The 21,532-nt window shown below is 37.7% G+C and overlaps 1 protein-coding gene across 3 annotated transcripts in view; it reads right to left on the bottom strand.

Moving 5' to 3' along the window:
- The window catches only part of septin8a (septin 8a), a 36,156-nt gene extending 15,082 nt beyond the window's left edge, over positions 1 to 21,074 (bottom strand). For 2 of the 3 annotated variants that reach the window (XM_055051317.1, XM_055051316.1), the window contains exons 1-6: positions 20,935 to 21,074; positions 11,159 to 11,273; positions 9,812 to 10,007; positions 7,518 to 7,704; positions 3,345 to 3,506; positions 2,109 to 2,205 (exon numbers count right to left, since the gene is read on the bottom strand). In XM_055051317.1, coding sequence (XP_054907292.1) covers positions 2,109 to 2,205; positions 3,345 to 3,506; positions 7,518 to 7,704; positions 9,812 to 10,007; positions 11,159 to 11,273; positions 20,935 to 20,964 — 787 coding nt within the window. In that variant the 5' untranslated portion in view covers positions 20,965 to 21,074. The remainder of the gene's footprint in view (positions 1 to 2,108; positions 2,206 to 3,344; positions 3,507 to 7,517; positions 7,705 to 9,811; positions 10,008 to 11,158; positions 11,274 to 20,934) is intronic. The other variant, XM_055051318.1, reaches the window with a different exon arrangement.
- Between the last annotated feature and the right edge of the window lie 458 nt (positions 21,075 to 21,532).

Consider the following 21,532-nt stretch of genomic DNA (forward strand, 5'->3'; position numbering starts at 1 on the left):
TGGAGCTCCTCATTTCAGCCACCAGAGAGAAAACAGAGAGCTGCTGTCCTGCACCTCCTGGCTTTACATTCACCTAAAAATGTGTTGAAAGAAAAATAATTCAATAAATGTGATACATTTTTCAGAAAAAGTGAAGCTTATATCACTTTGAATTCAGCTGGTTCATGCTGGGCAGAAATGGAGGGATAGTGGCAGAAAAAACAAAAAACAAAGCTAATCTAATTGCTTTCTACGAAGTGTCATTAGCTTGTAAGCTAAACAACTGCTAAAGGCCAAATTAAGGGTAAATAAAGGTTTATTAGCCACCTTTTAACAGAGATTCATAATTTACAAAATAGTAAATGTAGAAAATGTCCAGTTTAATAGTTAAAGAAGGCTGTTTTCAACTGCTGTTAATCTGTTACTGAGCTGTTGCTTTGTTGCGACTCCAGAAAAGAAAAAAAAACTGTCCCCCAGGAAACACACAAAAAGCTTCATAAATAACCAGCGAGCATCCTCTGAGGGTTGGAGAATGAGAATGGTCAGAGCATAAAGGGAAGAGCGCAGTAAACCGAGGAGAAGAGAGCCGGTTCCTGAGAGGAGCTCCCACATGAGCAGTAACATTCTCACTGTGCATCTCTGTCACGTTATTAAATTAAACTGTTTACCAGCACTGACAAACACCGAGGAATGAGGAGCGGGAAAAGAAAACTCCTAAGAAGCAGGCACGAGAGGTGACATCTCTATAAAAACATGTTCCATATAAAAAGCCACAGACACACAGAAAGCAATACAGATCGAAAACTAACACCAGCAACTATTAGCAACTTTATAAAGGAAGCCATTTACCCTTCTACCTTTTTACTATGTTTTCCTTCACAGGAAATCACACTTGGAACATTAGCAGAGTGAGAAGAAATAAACTGGCCAACAAAGTTGCAGTTCACACTTTGCCACAGGCAGTTTATCTCCATTGACACGGATATTTGCTAAACTGCAGAGTTAAACACTTAAAAAAACTGCTAAAGCAGTTCTCAATGTTAAAGTTAATTTGTCTTTAAACAAAGATAAAGATAATTTGAAAAATAGACAAATAAACAAGGGATAAAAAAGGAAAATGCTCAGAATCTTGAAGTTCCAGTAAGAAGCTAGTGCTTTCACCTTGGCCAATATATAAAAAACAGTTCAAGAAAAAAAAGTCTTGCAAAACCAAAAAAAGACTTAAAACAAGAACAGTTTTTTAGTTTAACTAAGTGTAAACTCAAAAACTGTTACTGTACTTAGTAAATCTTAAACTTTGGTTCTACATTTACCTTGAAAAGACAATAATCCCACAGCAATATGCCACAAGGGCAAATTAACATTTCACAAACATAAATCAAGTAAATGGTGACACTGAGTCTACATATTTTTATAAAACTGTTGCAAAATGTCTGAACTTATTTATTGTCACGACACACAAGTCACTGCTGTCCTAATATTTTACATTCACAATATTTACAAGTAGCTGCAGAATTCCTGATCCGTCTATTCAATAATCATATTCTTATTACAGAATTTAAAAAAAAATTCAAACAGAAAAACATTTAGTGTGACTAATTTTCCCAGCAAAGAAAATAAGAACTGGTTAATTGTAAGCCTAGAAATTCCTATAAATTGCACATAATGTGATTCATATCTACTTTGATCAGAATGTTAAACAACTTATGAAATATTTTTGAATGTAACAGTTTGACCTAGGACTAATCTTTGTAATGGAAAAGACAAAACAAAATTCCTTTCAAGTACTACGTAGTTCACAACTTCATGACTGGAAAAAACAGCAGGAAAAATCTACCAAATCTGACCAGACCTGAAATGCACAACCCAAAACTGGACTATTGAAATGTTATAAATGTGGTTTAATTAAAATTTTTGTTTCATTGTTTTGGGTGTTTGTCAACATTTGCCTTATGAAACTCTGAATGAAATGTTAATTAAACTCATCGGTATTTAGACCAACCCTAGTTGGTGCTTCATCTGTGTGATCTCTAACACGACTAACATTCAACATTCAGCACACGGTCTTGTTTGCTTGAGTGAAACAAACACACCCTTCTTGTGACAGAGTCTTTGTGAGCAGCTCTTACCTTGCACCACTCCCCAGGGATACTGTCTGGCCCTCACTGTTTTGTTCCCCACTTTGACTTCTTCCACGCTTCCGACCACAGCGAACGGCAGGTGAGCCTGCACAGGCAGAAAGGCCCATAAATGTTAGAAAGATCAAAAGATCCAGCTGTAAATAGAGACATGAACCGGGGGTTCCAACTTGGCCTACATTTTCCATGTTACAATTTTATGCTCCTTGCTTTTCCTCATTTACAGCCCAGAAATGGTTTTCTGAATGCAATATCTTTAGCATCAGTTTTACTGGAGGTGATAATTCAAACACAAGCCTCTGTATTTTAATTGTTCCTTTAGACACGGCGTCTCTGTGGGACTGACAGCGGGGGGCAGTGTGGAAACAGACCCAACATGCTTCCTCAACAGTTCGATGGCGAGCTGAAACCAGCTGGGATGAAGCTGAAGGGGACAAGATGGTGGGCGTGGGCACTGATGCAACAGACTATAAATAGATCAGGAGAGTGCACAAGGATAAAACCGCAGAATTAAATGCACTCTCATTTGTGCATCTGAACATAAGTGGGTGTGTGTAGGTCAACTGAAAACAACTCATTATATAGAAACAAAAGTAAAAAAGGAAATTTTCCCAGGAAAATAGTCCCACTACAGTTTCATTTCAACACTTTTGCAGTATTTCTTTAAATTATTATTGAATTTTTGGAATATAGTCATGAAATTATGTTTTTTGAAGTAAAATGATAAGTTTTACTTGCACTAAAACAAAATAGCAGAAATTGTAGTTACCTTTAAAAGATGATACAAAATGTAAGACTCGCGTATCTGTTGACTGACATTTGCAGCTAAATGTGGAAACTGGTGCTCCAGTGTGCATTGCAGCAGCAATATTCAACACGAGCCTCAAAGTTACAAAAATTTCACTTCCAAAAATGTCATCATGGATTTAAGGCGGACATGGCAACTTGAAAAACAGGCAAATAAATAAATGAAGGAAGGAACATAGGAAAAGTATTTTTATACAATCCGTTTCCTTTTTCTGTATTTATTCTACTACAAATACACCTACTACCTTTGTGGAAAGAAAAAAAATACACTTCGATCATAGTAACACTTAGTAATGTTTTGCTGTGTTGGACATTCTGCAGATAAATAAAAATCTGTTGCAGCCACTAAGGTAAAATTTTATGCCAATCGTAAAAGAATTTGCCAGATGAAACCATCCACTAAAACAAAACGTGACTTACGTTCATGGACGCATTGATCTCACTAACAGCTTCATCGTCCGTCGGGAACTGGTAGATCTGGACGCCGTTGCTCACGAGTTCACTCATTATTTTGATTTTGAATTTATGAAGCTCGCTCTTGGAGATTGTGTCCGCTTTGGCAATGATGGGAATTATATTGACCTAAAGAGAGAATGAAAACAACCAGAAGGGTAGACGGTGAAAATCATCTTTATGTAACGAAAGAAAATCAGTCAAATTATGTGACACTTATGAGTTTGCCATATGCATGAAAATATACAAGTGTGGATTCATCTTCCTCAGAATCAGACACAATAATTAACAGCAGCACTTTTTCTTGTTTTTTGTCAGATATTCTTCAGTCAGAGGCTTCTTCAGTACTGGTGCAACACAGTGTGCTACAAGAGATTCTCACAGCCATCAGCATCTATATTAAATTATATAGAAAATTGTCATATGATATGAGTTACAGCAACATGTAATTTCCCTCTTGGATTAATAATGGAATTTTAAATAGAATTGAATAAATATTTTTACTTTACACAGAATATCTATGAACACTTTTTTCAGTAATTTATGACTTCCTTTATCTTTGAGGAAGAAATATGTAACACATAGACCTGTAACTCTCAGCTGTCCTACAAAATAACATGCAATTTAACTAAGGAATATTAAGATGAAAATAGAAACTCATCTAAACTTTCCATATACACAGTGAGTTAAGTGATTAGAAAAGGCTAAAATAATTGCAAGAGTGGCATTGTAAAAAAGTTTTTTAAAAATATCTCCAAAGCTGAGGGCTAAAAAAGAGCCATGTTGGTTATTTGATTACTCTTACACATATCTACCAGAGGCGGCAGGAAAGTGAAACAGTAAATAAGTTCAGCTAGAACTGATGGGCATTCACAGAACAAGCTGCCATTGTGAAAACAAACTGCATTCCTTGCAGAATCAGCAACAGATGTGCAGAAATAAATATAATTTGTCTGCATTCCTCCACACAGCTGCTTTGCTGGAAATCTATCTGGGATGATGTGAAAACTCTCACAGATCCACTCAAATCAATCCCACAGTGAGCCTCTGGGCAAAAGCTAGCTCTCATTGGGAGTCAAATTACAATCTCATCACACTTTGCTGGATCATTAATCTGCAGCTGGGCACCCCAGCATCATGTTCTCACCCTTATTTAACAAACCGTGCTCACTAATCGCTACCCAGAACTGATGATAACGTTGTATGTCTCCTGAAGGACATGGAGGGGAAGATGGCTGGACATGTAGGCTCAGGAAGGAGCGTACAGTGATGTTTGTTCACTTCCCACAGCCGGGTTTTCCCAGCTGACCAGAAAGCCAAAATAGCTCTGTTTGCTGTGAACAACCAGGACCACCAGCTGTAAATACATATCAGTTCACATGTAGAAAAAAATCACTAGAAAAACAGCAGTGGATGCAGTTTGCAACAGTTTCTGTTTTATTCTCCCTAAACCAGCAGAATATTAATGGCAGTGCGCTAAACCTTTAGTGGACAAAAATACTGAACAAGCAACATGGGGAAATATTAATTAGTTTTAGAGGACATGCTATTGGCTATTTAATTCTTAAATGTTTTGAACTTGAAGCTCCAATCTCCTGAAGGGCCCAAAAAGACATTTGTCTGCAGTGTGAATATTGGTATTGTTATGAACTTATTTAATGGACATTTTTAACTAACTTTCAATAGAAACTGACCAAAGTAGCTTAATACCTAGAAAATAATACTTTATAGATTACATGTAATGCTGTAGCCACTAAAACACATTTTTTATTCACTCCGAAGCTCGATAAGTGTAATTTAGCTCTAGACATAATGAAGCTGATTTTGTCAACTGTCTATTCAGGAAATAAGTCATAATGCCATAAAACAATTATAATTTACTTAACTGACCCAGTATGGAAGGTAATTTTACCATCAAGTTATTCTGCACTGTCCAAAGAAACTAAATTATTTTACTGAATCTCCTATTTTAAGTTAAATGATTACATAAAAGCAGGTTAGAATCGGTGAAGTACATCTAGCAAAGGTAATCCATATCAAGAGCAATGCAAAATTATACAAAAAAGATGAACATAAAATCAGATAACAACAACAAAGCTAACGGTTTCATGTTTCAAGTTCCCAACTGACATCAACATGATAATATTACAGCTCGTCATGATGACAGTGACCTAAACAAAGGTGCTCAGTGTGTTGCATCACCTGCTGGCAGATGAATCTTGTAAACATGTAGAGGAGAGAGCAGCAGGCTGGACAGGAGTAAGGATGGTGTGTGTAAAGTGTCTGACCGCTGTGCTCATAAATTTGAAAATATAAGCACAATACTTTGGGACATTACCTCTCATTTTAATCATTTTTAGGGCAAAGACTGATCACAAACATAAGTTGGATCTTTACTTTAAAAAACATCATCAGCCAAGAATAAAGCACTGAGGCATCAAACTATAAATATCAACAGCTCACCAGTTACAACTTGAAAATCTAGAAAGCTTTAGCTCAGGTAAATGACATCCTCTTTTCTCAACAGCAGGTTAGAGACTTGACTGTGTGTGCTGTGGTTATTTGGATTGTGTCAGTAGACAGCTGGCAAATGTCATGTGCCAGGATGTGATCGTCCTATTGGCTGTTACACAGCTGAAGCTCAGTGGTCAGCTCAACTGAGTCACCATGAGTTCTGATATTTGGATCTCTTCCCTTTATCTGAAGTGTGAACAGGTTTAGTCTTAGTTCAAAATTGTAGTCTGGCTTCCCTTTTCAAGGTTCTAACAACGGCCAGAGTTTTGTGAATCGGGTTAAGTCGTAATAAATAAAAAATCTAAACTAATTCTGAAGCTATCTTTTTATCGATTGCACACTCATTTTATACATTTTCCCTAAACGTGATCCAGTTTCTGTTCCTTGAGAGTGAGTCTTGGCTAAGCTAGCAGTAAGTGCTATGAATAGTATCGGGAGGTATTTGGCAGACATGAATTGAAGGTTGGCAGTGGTAAAGGCAGCAGGTTCAAGTTACACGATCTCCATCTGTTTATTCAGGATTTATTATTTGTGCACCGGCAAAAAACCCCAAACGGCTCAAAGACTGCCTCAGTCATGTGTGCAGCAGAGCCGTCAGTAGCCATAACAAAGACACACTGTGGGGGCAGCAAGTAAACTATCTCAGAGCAAGATGCTGTGCATCATAAAACTACAAAAACTTTGTCTTCAAACCATCAAACACAGCTTTAATGCATTGAAGTCATTTAACGAACATTTATTACAATGAAAAAATAAATAAATAAATCTCTCCTATTACTTTTTAAAGATTTTCCTAATATGCACTCATTCATTAATTATGGCTATAACAATATAGCCATGATCTGACTTATTTCAGGTAAAAATATTTCCAACTAAAACTAAAATACAAAAACCTACAGGTTCAACCTTTCCAGTCCCAACAATGTTGTTTAAATTCAAACCGATTTACTTTACGTCCTCTATTTTGAGGAGATTATTTTCATCATTTTGTCTGGCTGGAATAATGCCAGGGGTTGCATGTCTAGTCAGCTACACTAAACAGAAATGCAGCAAAACAGATGAGCCGCAAGCCAATACTGTCAGTAGTAAAACTTGCACGAGAGCAATGAAAATGCCAGAAATCGATATGTTTGAGTGTGTCTATTGACTAAACGCAGTTGATTATTGACCTACAAACATGTCAGCTGCAGATATGCCAAAGTAAAATTTGAATGTATTAGACATGCCACCAAGAAGACAATTTTTAAAGGTTTTTATGAAAATGTTTTTTGATTACAGTCAAAACAAAAGCAAACAAAAAGGAACGATGAACTGAGAAGTAGATTTATGTTTGGGCAACCTTGACTTGAAGAAAACAGCCTTCTCTAAAAAAGAAAAAAAAAAAAGAGCAAAAACAAGTCACGTTATCTCCAAATACCTCTTCCCGAAACCCTACCACCAAGTGGAAACTTAAGGCTTTTTTCTTTCAGAACAAAGAATCCACACCCTGACAGAGACAGATGAGGAATCCCAACAGTTCATTCAAATCTCCTCCATTCAAAGTGAAGGAGAGGTTTGGATTTCAGGTGAACAGGAGTTAGTTTGTAGGCCATAGGGCAACAGAGTGTGCATGTCACTTATGTATACCTTGCTGTCCAGTTTCTTCATTGTGACCAGGTCCAGGGACTTGAGGGAGTGTCCTGTTGGGGCGATGAAGTAAAGGCAAATGTGGATCCTGGTGTCATGGTAGTTAAACAGCGAGCGTTTGATTTTCAGCTCCTCCTGCAGATAGTTTTCAAACTGGGTGTCGATATAGTCCACGATTGGCTTGTAACTGTGGATAGAGCCAAAGACAAGCCAGATTTATGCCTTTTTGCTAAAGCTAAATATTTTTCTTCCCATTCATGTGTTGATAATGAATATGTAAGAAAATATGAACTTGTCACTGAATAAATAAACCAGGAGAATTATGTTTTCAGTTACTGTATGTTCTGATTCAATGCCAGGATCTCAGCTTAAGAGTTGCACAGCTTAGTTCTGATCAAAATGATCTTACTGACGTCTGACTGAAACGCTACAAATCAGCCTGTTCTCTGTGGGATATAAACATGAAAACTTCAGTTCAGTCATGCTTTTCTCATGAGAAATTTAAAGATGTGGATAAAACCCATTGTTTTTCTAAAAGTCAAACACTATTACAAACAGACAGCAACAGCATAGCGTTTCTTAACACCATCGAAGAAGTTTCTTTAATTAACCAAAGAAATTTTAAGAAATGCAAAATATGGCACTGGAAAAACTAACAGAATGGTTGAAATACACTTCAACTTGCTGCTTGATTACATTGACAAAAAGAATAATTAGTTGAGGGTGCAACAGTTTTGTTAATGGCTTCTTGAAGAAAAGCTAATTGATAATTTATATGGGAAAGAAAAACAAAAGTACAAACAAAGCTAGGAACTGAAAATCTCAGCAAGACATAAATTGATAGCTTCAGTCCGTGAAGAGAAACGGTTAAAGACAGAAGTCCTGAAGGCAGCGGTTTGATCTAAAACAAAGAAAACGTAATGGCAGCCACAGGTTTGTCAAATGACCTGAAAAGAGGCAAAGCAAAATATAAGCTCTGCGCTGAGGATATTTTCTATGAGCAGGGACAAATTAATTGTACAGAGAGCTAGTGACAACAACAGCTTAACCAGTGGCTTTCTTCATTAAAGAGCCACAGCTAGACAAATAAGAATTAAGCCAGGAGTACTTTCTAAGAAAAAAAAAGACTTTAAAAAGTTAATAGCTGCCATGTCTATCCAGGAAAGAGACTCAAATAACATACTGAAGCACTGTGGTGAAAAATAAAGGGAACACAGAGTTCAGGACAGTCAATAACTCAATTCAGCTAAACTTAGAAGCCCAAGACTAGCAGTGGTTTCCATGAAAAATAAATTTAAAAAATGTACACATTGTTAATGGTAGCAATAGCTTCACAAAATCATCTGACAACTCATTAGCTCCACTGTTGATATTTTATTTCCATGAGTCATTTCTGCTGCTCTTATTGCTCCACATTTGACCACATTTAAAATTCTACCTGTGATGTATGACACCTTTTTTTTTTTTACATGTTTATTTTAGATGAAGCACATTTAGACTTAGCAGAAAAGAGCCCAAAGTGCAGAGCTGCTGCTGTATGAAGTCAGCCTTTAAATTCAACACAGATCCTTAATTTGCTTTCAAATAATCATTTTAATCTTACGTTGCAAAATATTTTAACAAGAAAAGCTCATCATAAAGCAGATGAATGTTGCAGTAGTGATGATTAAACCATCTTGGCTCCAACTCAACTTCAGGATGTCCCACATCACTAACATTTTATTGCTCATAGTGAGACAGAGGTTAACAATCTTTTCCATTTCCTCAGTAAGCACCATGTTTACAGTCATCTGTCCTCTACCTTCACATCTCTCTTCAATCTTCGCTGTGGTATGCACACGCTCTGACCTTTTGAAGCTCCCTGTGTTCATTTCCAGCTCGCTACAGAGTCCGTCCTTCAGCGTGTTGGTTCATAAGACCCACAGAGAACGCTGCTATCAAAGAGCGTGAGAGTGCAGCTTGCTGGCTGAGCCACAGCGAGAACGCTTCATTCCACAGCTAAATGTTTTTAAAAAAATAAACTACTTCCTCTTTATTTTTTCCCACCTCCTCCCCTTCTAGTCCCACAAGACACAAGAAATATGTGTGGAATTCCAGAGTGATAAACTCAGTTTCTCTCATTGGTATCCACATCAACATTTGCATAGCAACATCTTATAAATGGAAATGTAAAGATGAGACATGGATTTGAAAAAATAAAATAAAAAAAATAACTACATCACTTTTGATTTACAGAAAACTTGATATTTACTGAGATCTTTCAGTGCTGTGATCTGTTATTTTATCAACTTTACCTGTCCTCCTTGTTGATCTGGTCACCAAACCCAACGGTATCAACAATCGTTAGCTTGAGGTGGACGTTGCTCTCCTGGAGGTCATAGGTTCGAGGCCGCAGATACACACCATTCTGGTAGTGGCTTGCCTCCTCATTTTCAAACATGGTGTTAAACAGTGTGTTCATTAATGTTGATTTGCCAATGCCAGTTTCTCCTGTGAAAGAAAAAAATAATAAAACAAAGTTAGTTGACTAAATTATTCAGTGGTATGCAGAGACCACTGTGCAAAAATCTAGTTATCTATGAATACTTGGCACTTTGCTTTCACTTTCAAAGAACCAGAGCTTCTTGCAGCCTGAACAGTAAGTCAAAAAAAGAAATTAATTAATTAAAAATCGGTAAAAGTCCTGACAAAAAATCGGAGACATCTTCAGAATGCATGAACAAATGATAGTGAGCATCTGAAAAATTACAAAACTAGTGGAGGCAAAATATCATTAACAGCAGATGCTTTTCATAGTCAAACAAAAACTAGATATGTGAGCTCACCATATGCAAGTCTCACCAGACCACGGTAACAATAACACCCTTCAGTGTTGATGCCATTACCGACATAAATTAGATTTTCAGAAATAAAGATGAAGAAGGAAAGCACAGTTGATCGAAACCATTTAGAAGAAAACTATTTTTCGGCAACATGTCAACACATGTCTGCAGTTCCTTCACTTGGCAAGAAAGCAGTCCTATCTTGAAGACTGTGAAAGGTGCGTGTGAAAATGAACATCCAAGAACAGCATGATTGTACATCAACAGTTCGACTTCAGCCCGACATGCTGGGAAATCAACTCTGTTTCATCTTGTCGTCATGGAAATGTGGGCAGCCTTTAATTAGTTAGGTGAAGATACAATTCGGTAGGAGACACAGACAGTTGTGCAATGCCAGCCATGCTATTGCTAAATTAAAATGGTAAAGATAAATCAAAACCAAGTCATTAAATTCAACTCAACGTTTGATTTAAAGTAATAGTTTCATTTCAACACAACTCAAAAAGATTAGATCGGAAATTAATAAATTCTGATCAGTTCATTCACTACCAAGAATTTATTCAGCCTAAAACCTCAAACTAAATTATGTCCAGTAGGTTATTTTTAAAATTTTGTTTTAGTTTTGGCTAAACACCCTGTTTTATTTTCTCTGTAGTCACTGTTTAACTTTACTTCATCTTAAAGTTGACATGAAAAAGCTCTTGGACATGATTGTGTCTGTGGATTGTTTTTCCAACAGCAGGTTGTTTCCACCACCAGATCTGCAGCACGTCCAATATTTCACACTTTATCATCACACAAACACATTTTGTTACTCACCTACGCAGAGGATATTGAAGCAAAAACCCTGTGTGACCGATTTACTGACCAGTTGGTCAGGGAGGCTATCGAATCCAACATGGCCGCCCAAGCTGAGGTTACGTTTCTCCTCATTCTGGAAGACACGAGACAAAACATTAGACATCTGGTGCATGTCAGGAGAAAAACATATGGTAAATATATTAACTGAAAGTAAAAAGACACGTTCACTTTTCTGTACAACATCAAAGACGTTCTGCTCAGTGTGCAGATGTAAAACCCATCAGTTATGTGTGCCCAGATTTAGTTAATCAGCGCCTGCAGCAGGGATGAGCGCAAATAATCTCCCACATGAAGGGACAAGGGACTTGTGAACAGAAAATGGATGAAAAGCCTCAAAAAAGAAGAGTTTCATACTTATGGGATCTATTAAAGTTTCTATTAAGTTGCCAATGCTATTTTTAACAAATGAGAGTCCACAACCAATACGCTGTTGTCTCTGGCAGCATCCCAGAACATTACAGACAAAGATCTCAAATATAGAACAAACTAAACCTTGCAGGCAAAAACCGCTGGAAGTGTTTGATTATCTATCTGAACTGAATCGGTCGAGAGAGAGCAGACTGCACCTTGAGATGAATACAGGCAGCCAATCCCGCCTGGCCCAGCCACGACGGGCTGCATACTTGAAGGCTGATGTCACTCAACACTAGCAGCCTAAAGACGAGAGCTCAGCTGAATGCAACCAAAGCATTCAACTGGGGGTTGGAGACTGGCTTCCAAGACACAGCAGATCACTAAATGACCTCACTGAGGTTCACAATGAAGGATGAGCAGAGTGTGGGACAGCAGGGATCTGCAGGTTTTAGGGTGAATAAATAAAAAACAATTTTAGCAAAAGTACAGCATTTCTGCCACTACTTTTACAGAAGAAAATACCAAAAGAAACTGTTATGCTGCAAAATCTTATCAATAAAACAGCAGACTTGTTTCAATAATTAACCTCTCTTATTAATAAATTCCTGATAAATTCTTCACAGGCATTAAGTTTATAATGCTTTTCCAGTTATTTGTTAAATGGAAAATTTGTCAGCTGAAAGCTATTGAATTCTCCATAATTGAATTAACTGCAGCTTCAACACAAACAAAAACCCAGGAAAAGACTGCAGGAATGAGGAGGAGCCCTTGTTTGTTGTTCACTGTAAACTAAGAGCTTGTTTTACTGTCTTTATGTTTTCCTGTGGTATTTAGCTAACTGGCTGAACATTGCAGAGATACTAAGATTCCTGCAGAAGGAGGAGGGAGCAGAGGGAGGCTGCTGGCTCTATTATCACGCCTGGAAGGAAACCAGTGCAATCACACTGAAGCTTCATGAGAGGAACGTTACAAAAGGGAGAAGTTACATAAGTCTTTATTTACAGAGAAATGATCTATATGAAGGATGTCACGATGCTTCCATCAGCATATTTGTTTAAAAATGCAGCACATGTGAAACTGAATAAAACTTCCCTTTTTGTTCATCTTAATTCATTTCTTCAGTCTGGATGGCTCAAATATAAATCTACGGTAACTATTACTCACTGCTCTTATTTTGTTCATGGTATTCAGTCTCCTTCACTCTGGTACCCCTAACAAACGGCATCATGAAGGCCAAGGAACACAGCAGACAGGTGAGGAATGAAGATGCAGAAAGCACATAATTATGTCTGAAAACGCACAAGAGATCTCTGAAGAGATGGCTGTCCACTTTAACCAACAACTCAGGAAAGGAAACAGTTGATGGGGGAATTACTAAGGATGCCAGTAGTAACTTTGGAAGAGCCGTATACCGTTGCAGGGTTTCCCCCAGAGTGTCATAAGCCACTGGACTATATGCCCCCCATCAGGCTAAATGTTGTTAAATCCTAAATAGGATTTGTTTTACACACCAATAACATTAAAGACAGATTAAGCTGGGTTTATAGTTAACACACTGAAGTGGGCACAAGGGGGTATGCAACAATTACACCATCCCTGCTCCTGCCCATTGGCTATTATGTCCAAACTGTGCTGAGTGCTTGTAAACCTTACAATTGTTGTAACTTTTAACATTTCCTAACACAAAAAAGTTCAGTTACAACACTGTTCAAAATCCAGGCCTAAACTTAACTGAGAATATGAGGCAAGATTTGATAACTGATGTTCATATATACGCTACCAAGTTTCAACATTATTGGAGAGAATATTATGAAACGATGTCAGTCCAGGTGTGTCAGATAAAATCCAAACAAAATACACTGTAGTATGTGGTTGTAACATAACATGTAAAGTATGGAAGCTTTTTAAAGGAGCCATGATCAGCCGTGAGCAGATAAGCCACCATTTAAATCTTATTTCTGCTCCAAACTCAAAGTGTGACAGTGAAACTGTGCAATTGAAAAGAACAACAAGGATTATGACTCAGGTGATAATTTAGGGTTAACCTCCTACACTGAATCACATTGAGCTTGTCTGTGTTGTGTATGTAGCGGTGACGCACACACACACAGATGGGTTTGTGACTGAATCTTGCAAACTGAGCCTGCTGACCAAAACCAAAAGTGTTATCTTTTGGGATCAGACTAAACAGAAGTGTAGACGTGGACACAAAGCCCTGCAGCTGGGACTCAACCACGTCAGTCAAGACTGGACTAAATCAGAACTTCACTTCACTTCTTCACATCAACAGCAGTATAACATCGAATTACTTGCTCCAATTTTTCTATATAGCATATTATTTATAGCTGTAAAGCCCTTTCCCTCAGTTGGAACCAGCTGCACCCACAAAATGTACACAAAGTTCAAACAACCACCAAGCCTGTCAGCTCTGCATCCATGAAGCATAACTTTAACTTAAAGACCACAAGAAGAATCAGCAGAAACATAGGATGTTCACCCAATAGTTACTATTAGACCAACGATGAAGAAAATCTGAGCTCGTACAAACAAAGGAAACGCAGAGAGACAGCATGGAGCATGAGAGGAATGAAAAGCTTCTGGTTTAAAGTCCCAGAGTGACGAGACAACAACGCTCCCAGGCCACCATATCACCAGGCCAACAGGAAATGGATGCAGAGGAAGCCCCAAGGCGCTTTAAAGCGCAATGAGGCGCAAACATTATCTGCTAGTTAGTACAATGTTGTTACAGCACAGTAGGCTTGTAACATGCAGAGTTTAAAAAGATCTGTTTGGTCAGGTAAAGTGGACAAAAGGAGACTGTGAATAATCTCAAACTTTTGAGTGAAAACTACCCTGTTCAATTCAGCAGCAAAAAATAAAGAATTGTTAAAAAGGGAAAATGAAACTTTTTTTTAAAAGATACTAGTTTGAAGTACATTTTGATTAAGTTTTGACATTCAGTTCTCTCTGGTGGGATTCTTTTAGCATAGCTTTTCTTCTGGACCTTGGTCATGCCATTCCAAAAAGTAATTTTTCTAAGTTTGGATGTATGCATGGATTCACTTTGAGCCATAAAATCCCTCTGCTAAACCTACATCACGATACGGCCACCACCTTGTTTCACTGTGGATCTCAAACACTGATGCTTACTGATGCTTTTGGGTCAAACATACCATGTCGCATCACATCCCAGGTTTTGTGAGATTTTAGTCAGGTGTATTTATTTATTATTTTGGTAGAAAGGGGCTCCGTCACACATCTCTCATTAGGGACATACAGAAGTCACTTCTTTTGTGTTGCTGTTAGCCTTACTGAACAGTTAAGTTTGTCTTTGTGTTAGTATTGAATAAACTGTCCGTTATAGTGCCGTTTTTCTGAGTGCTATTTGATGAAGAGTGAAAAATACCCATTAAAGCAATAATTTAGCTTCACATTGTGGCTGCTGCTGTAACAGCCATTTTGAACAACCTATGTTCATGAGAGTCACTGTTAAATATGTCAGAATTGAAATCAAGATATAAGGAATTTATATAAATAATAGATTAATATTGATTTGTTTTTGTTTTAAATATTTGAGAAACTGGGAAAGTAGTGGTGACACCTTTTCTGTTTTATCCACAGTTTTCACTTTTAAGCAGTTTGTTTTTGAGGAACAGTGGTGAAAAGTTCAACTGCATGAGTTAGTCAACAGGTTGTTACCAGAAACCAAAGAGTGAGCGAGTGAGTTGATGTCACCAACAGATTGAGCACCTGAAGTCTTTCCTCTGCCTACATCATCCAGAACGCTGTAGGATTCTGGACCAGTTCAGTGAAATTATTGAACAGTCTATCAGACATATTACCTATTGATTTTGATCACGTCTATCGCTATATACTGATTTATTACCCATCCCTACTCCTCACTCATCCAGCCTTTGTAGAGGTCAAAGAGAAATGTAACAAACATTGCAATAACGACTGATATAAACCAACAGTAGTGAATCAATCAGCATCTCCAGACGCCATTTGTTTTTGTTTTAGTAACTACTTTTTTTGGCCATCTTTTACACCTCGTGGCCTCTGTCCACACCTGCCTTGACTGTCTTGTTTTTGATAAGAGAGTCTCTGAGTCATCTGACAGACAACCACACTGCACTGCAGCTGATGCTCATTGAGTATGCCGGTTGTTCTTTGCACAATTTGAACTCAACCGTCATGTTTTCCTACTAAATTTTCAAAAACTTGTGTCAATAGTTGCTGAAGTGCAAGTTTGTTTCAAGTTTTTTTACCCTTCCAGTCTCTATGAATATACGTTTGAATAAGTTTGGTGTTTGACTTGCAGTCTGACAGAAATCCTGATTTCATACAGTCACTGCATTAACCACCAGAAACTGTTGACCTGAAAGTGAAAAATGACAAACCGAGATCTCAAGTATGAAAGTCTAACCTTTCCATAACTATAAATACTTGTTGCACATCCTTTAAGAGTTTCTGAAGAACGAGTCATGTCTAGAAAGTTGAGAACGTGCAAATGTCAGTTTGAGGGTTTTGAACTAAGTGCTGGGTTTATAAGTGAACTTAGGTTTTGTGAGGGGAACTGACCACATAGTAACCTCAACAACAAACCAACACTTACAGGCTATACTCTTTACATGAAGTGGCTGCTGACTGGTTTTTCCTGTCTGATGGCTGCTGGGTAGTTTCTGTCAGTAGGAGAAAGATTTTATTTTTTTTAAATCATGAATTCATTGAGCAACACTTTTTTATTTGCCCTGACGTTTCTCCCAAGCTGCCAGCTCCAACCACACCTTCCCATCTCAGAGTCACATGCCAGCAACCTCCTGTACTTACTCGGGCCGGCAGTGATGTTGCAACGGCAAAAAATGTTGACGGTTGAGATTTCAACGTCATGCTTCACGTCAGGAATTCAACTACAACAATGGAATGAAAACTAGTTTCTTTTTGGCATTTATCACTCACATACATCGACTGTATCACCACAGAGTGGCTTTATTCATGCCAACAGGAAGAGAGGAGAAAATACACAGACCTGAGGAGACAGAAGGGAAGGATTTTATGAGGTAGATATACTTTGCTTTTGGAAAATATGATGCCGTGTTTCAACTTTCACCTAAAAGTTCCACCTTTTCCAGACTAGAGAGTTCCCATAATGTTTTATAGTGAATAATAAAACAATTTTAAAATGAAACCTGGAAAAGTCAGAAACAGCAAAGGAATGAAGAAAGAAAAAAAGACAAGAGGTTTGAAGGAGTTAGGACAGAAAAGAAGAAGAAAACACAGAAATGAAGAAAGCAGGGAATGATGGAAGGAAGCAGAGACAGAAGCAAGTTTTTCTCCATCTTCATCCACCACACTGGGAGTTTCAGCATCTCTTGTTTGAGAGTCCATCCAACAAATATATGCCCCACTATACAAAATTATATGCTTGTAAATCAAAAATTTTCATTTTTTTTTTTAAAGATTCAAAAAACTGTCACGAATGTGATACAGTTTCTTGTACTTCCTCAAAAACAATCAATTATTACACATTTCAATGACAACAAATTTATTTCTCAGACTTATGATTTGGTTTTGATCCAAAGTATCAACAATCCAATCAGCAAAATCTCCATGAGCTGCTAATGCAGTGCAAATAAATGTATATTAATTAAACGAAAATTATTACACACACATTATAGCAATCAATACATTCTTAGAATCACGTTTTCCTAATATCACACAGTCCACACGCCCTGCAATACTTACAGTTTAAAACACACTGCAAGGCCTCATAAAGAACATCTTTGGTGCAAATACACACACTGCTAGTCCTCAAGAGGAAGAGCATTAAAAATAATCTACAGATTATTTACAGTCTAAGCAATCAACCTGAAGATTACTTTTTCATAGTTAAAAATACACTAATGGAAGCAGCATTGAAACAATTCATACAACCAAGAAAATGGATTTTATTCCTACAGATAAAAATCAATAAAAGCATCAATAAGGCAAACAGCTGAGTGATGATGGGTCAGATGGGAGCAGATAGAATCTCACTTCTGAGATGAAGAAACATCATGAAACACTAAATGTTTCCTAACATCATATTAAGATGTGTGTTGGCCTTATTTCCTGAGTTTTCTTCAGATTTGGAAGAACTCATCATCACTAAAAACGCTGCATCTGGGCTGTCACTCTCCATCAATGTTGATGAATGTGCCTCAGGAAACCTCTGGGTTTTATGTTCCTATGCAGCCGAGAACACAAACAACAAACCAACATCAGTATCTGTTGTACAGCTGGACCTGAAATATATGGGAAATTTCTTCCCACTTGTCTTGGTGCATGAAACTAGTGAGTTTTCAGAATGGACCTAAAACTAGAGCACACATGAACACTTCCTTGTTCCTTGTCTCTTTGCTTTAAGTGCTTGATGACGCTAATTTCATTTTATGCTTGCAAGACTCCAGGGCGAGACTCTTCATGGTCAGCAAGCACTGTACATGCTGGATACGTAGCGGGACAATCAGATGTTGCTACTAAATGAAAACAATAAAAGTTACTAGTCAGTCGGGCTCAATCGATCACTTCCCGTGTATCCTGCTCAGAAATTCATCCCAAAGCTTCCATTTCCACCAGATGTGGTCGATGTGGACCTACAGTCTGACAAGCCGCACGTCTCTATCAATAGCTGCACATAATTAACAGCTCTCGCTTTACGCAGCCAGGCAGGAGGGCATGACAGTTTGTTCAATGTGGTCTCACTTTGTTCACAAAGTCAGACAGGAAGTCAGTCAGGCAGCTGCAAACTCTGGCCTGTTCCCCGGCTTGCTCAGCATTTCCCTCTAATCAATCCTCTGGTTTTGTATTCCAAGAAGATACCTAAATTGAAAAGTACTAATTGAGCAATATCGAGTTCTCTTTTTTTTTTTGCATTGGCTCCTTTCTTCTTTGACAACGTGTTGCACCACTAAGCAGTAGGAGTGGCCGGAGTGTGAACTTAATCTCTTTATCCCTGGATCTCTGTGCTGCTTACTATCCAATTCAAGAACCTTTTCAAGCATCTGCCAAAAAAGTTAATCCCCTCTCTTTAAATCCCAGTCGTTTGCGCCGGCCACTCTTCAATGAAATGCTCTCCTCTACTTTTATTACACAGTGTTACTGGTGTTTTCTATAAACTGTCCCACCCTGCTGATATTCCCATTGGGCCACACCTGACTGGTAACACTCAATATTACAATATGTGTAATATAAAACAAACTCTAACCCAATCTGAAAATATGTCCATCCTACTGCTGCTATCTTCTGGGTGATTCAGCATCTGACTAGATTATCTACACCCTGTAAACATACATAAAATTACTAAATAATCATTTAAACTAAAGAATGAAATCTATTTTTTTCTCTGTCTTTTGTGTCACTGAATAAAAGTTTCAATAACGTCTAGTATATGCCAATGGGAGACCCTGAACATATTCTACAGTCTATTACTGGAGAATGAATTGTGTTAAGGTTACACTGGCAGCCGTTGTGTTAGTGTGCATGGAAAAATTATACAGTAAACATTTTCATGTCTACAGCATCTGTTATTCAACTACAATTAAATGCAAATTACATTTAGCTGCATTGATAAGTACAAATTACTCTGTAAGATACTGACAGATCATGTGAGTTTGTTGTATTGTTTATAAAAATTAAGAATGTGTAATACCGTATAACTTCTATTTAGATTAACAAGATTATTGTCACCAAATCAGATTGAAAACTGCACTAGATACAGATATACCGATAAATATAGTTATTTTATTCAGTATTTGCTTGGATTTTGATAAAATGACCTCTAGAATATAGAATAAACCCTCGCTATTTTATGTGCATCGAACAAGTTTATTTGTATAGCACATTTCAACCACAAGGCAGTTCAAAGTGCTTTAGATCATAAAAACATTGTACAGGTGGGTTTTTGTAATTGTCTTTATGCGATTCTGAAGCTTCAGGTCTCAACATGTTTTTGCTGCTGCGCTACTTGTACAGTAACTCAGCCATAACAAGATGGATTAGCTGGTTAATAAACACTACTTTACTTTTCAAACCAGAATATTTTGTAAGAGCTGAATTTGTCTTTATGCATAAAAATAATAAAAACCATTCTTTAAGCCAGCTGACCAGCAGTGCACAACAAACAGTAGAGGAGGGCAGTGCTGTGCTGCTCTCCTTCCATACAGTTCAAAATAACTCCAGTGAGATTTTTAGCAGTTTTGAAACCATAGTTCTTTAAAACTTTGGTGTGTCTATGTATTGGAAAGCAAACTGCCAAACAGAAACAGGAAATTGCTCTAAATAAACAAACTGAACCAAAGTCAGAACTAAAAGTACCACAGCACACGAATCTCACAACAAAAACATTTATACACACACATCTGAACTTTTTGCACTTCTTCCTATGATAGCTTTTCTTGCATCATTCAAATGGCGTTCATATTTTCAGACACATACATGCAAAATAAAATCAAGTGATTTGATTGACTACATACCCAAACAAGGTCTGTTAATTAAAAAACAAAACAATTCACAACTTAATTACTAAATTAACTTTACCTAAAGTTATTTAAAATAATTTAATTTCACATTCTACAGCAACGTTCTCAAGTCACACTTGACTTCAATTAACATCTGATTAAGAATTAAGCAATCATCTGAGTCAGGTGTGTTAAAGCAGGGAAACATCTAAAACATTCTGGGCAGAAAGTCTTGAGGACCAGGGCTGGGAAACAATGTCCTAGAGAAAGGAACATGAAATATGGGTCTACTAAGGTAAGTACCTGGCATTTAATCATTAATGCCAGTAATTTAAATAAAAATATGAAGTCTCTTTTTTTTTAAAGTTGCATACATGATCTCTGTGCATATGCATTTCCCCAGGTGAAAATGGACCTTTTGAAAATATTTTGAGCATATATGGTTCCAATGAGTTTACAATTCAAAGCAGCAAATAAAATCCAATTTAAAACAGGGAGGACTTTCATCTGCAACTCTCCACACTGACAGTGTTGGCTGCTCTTTCCTGGCTGTTGTGTTTGGAGGCACTTCATTTAAAGCCAACCATTCATGTTAGCATAATACCAACAAACATGCATGGGTAGAAAATGGACATATTACTGTAAGCAAGCTAGAAATTGCAGCCACATTGATTGGACTTAACAGCGACAAACCCACTGAGTCACCGTCGCAGAAATCACTTCCACCATCTCGTCAGGCGCTGATGATCAGGCTCCATAAGCGGGGGAGGCTCAGCTACACACATTTACGACAACCAACCAAATGATCCGCGACACGCTGCACTTTTACCGTTTCTGCTCCGCTGACGGGATTAAACACGAAGCGCAGTGACATTTGCTTACCGAAAATACGTCCACTTCCGTGGCAGCCATGGTGTGGAATGTGTGTTGACGGCGTGCTGAGCAGCAGACTGAGCAGAGGCGAAAGGGAACAGCCCTCCTCTCCTTACTTTGCCTGCTGAACTAACTGAAGGCGAGCTGACAGGGATGGAAACACAGCGACACAAGGCGGAGGCGAACCGTGACAAGATGGTTCCCTGCTGCCTTGTTTGGTCTTCGATCGGTTGTTTTGTTCATCTTTACCCGAGAGGCGATCTTAAAACATTATTTATTTTTAAATCAGATAAATAAAGGTAGAATTGAACCGTTTGCAACTTGTTGAAACCATCCTTTTTGCACTTGACCAGTGCTTGACTAAAACAAAAAAGAGTGTTTTGTATCTTGACGTGTTTTGTATCTTTGTTCGTGACGAACACGTTTCAATTAGTGATGGGAATTTCAGTTCCGTTCAGAGATCCGACTCCTCTGGCTTAGCTCCTGAAAAAGACAACTTCAGTTCCTAACCATTTTACATTATGTAGATTAATTACACACAGCTGGGTATTTTTAAGTCTTTTATTATTTTCCATAATGTTACAGTCAAGAAAATAATTTAAAATTA

This window comes from Poeciliopsis prolifica, unplaced genomic scaffold, assembly GCF_027474105.1.
Source record: "Poeciliopsis prolifica strain line A6 unplaced genomic scaffold, Auburn_PproV2 SCAFFOLD033, whole genome shotgun sequence".
Taxonomy (NCBI): Eukaryota; Metazoa; Chordata; class Actinopteri; order Cyprinodontiformes; family Poeciliidae; genus Poeciliopsis; species Poeciliopsis prolifica.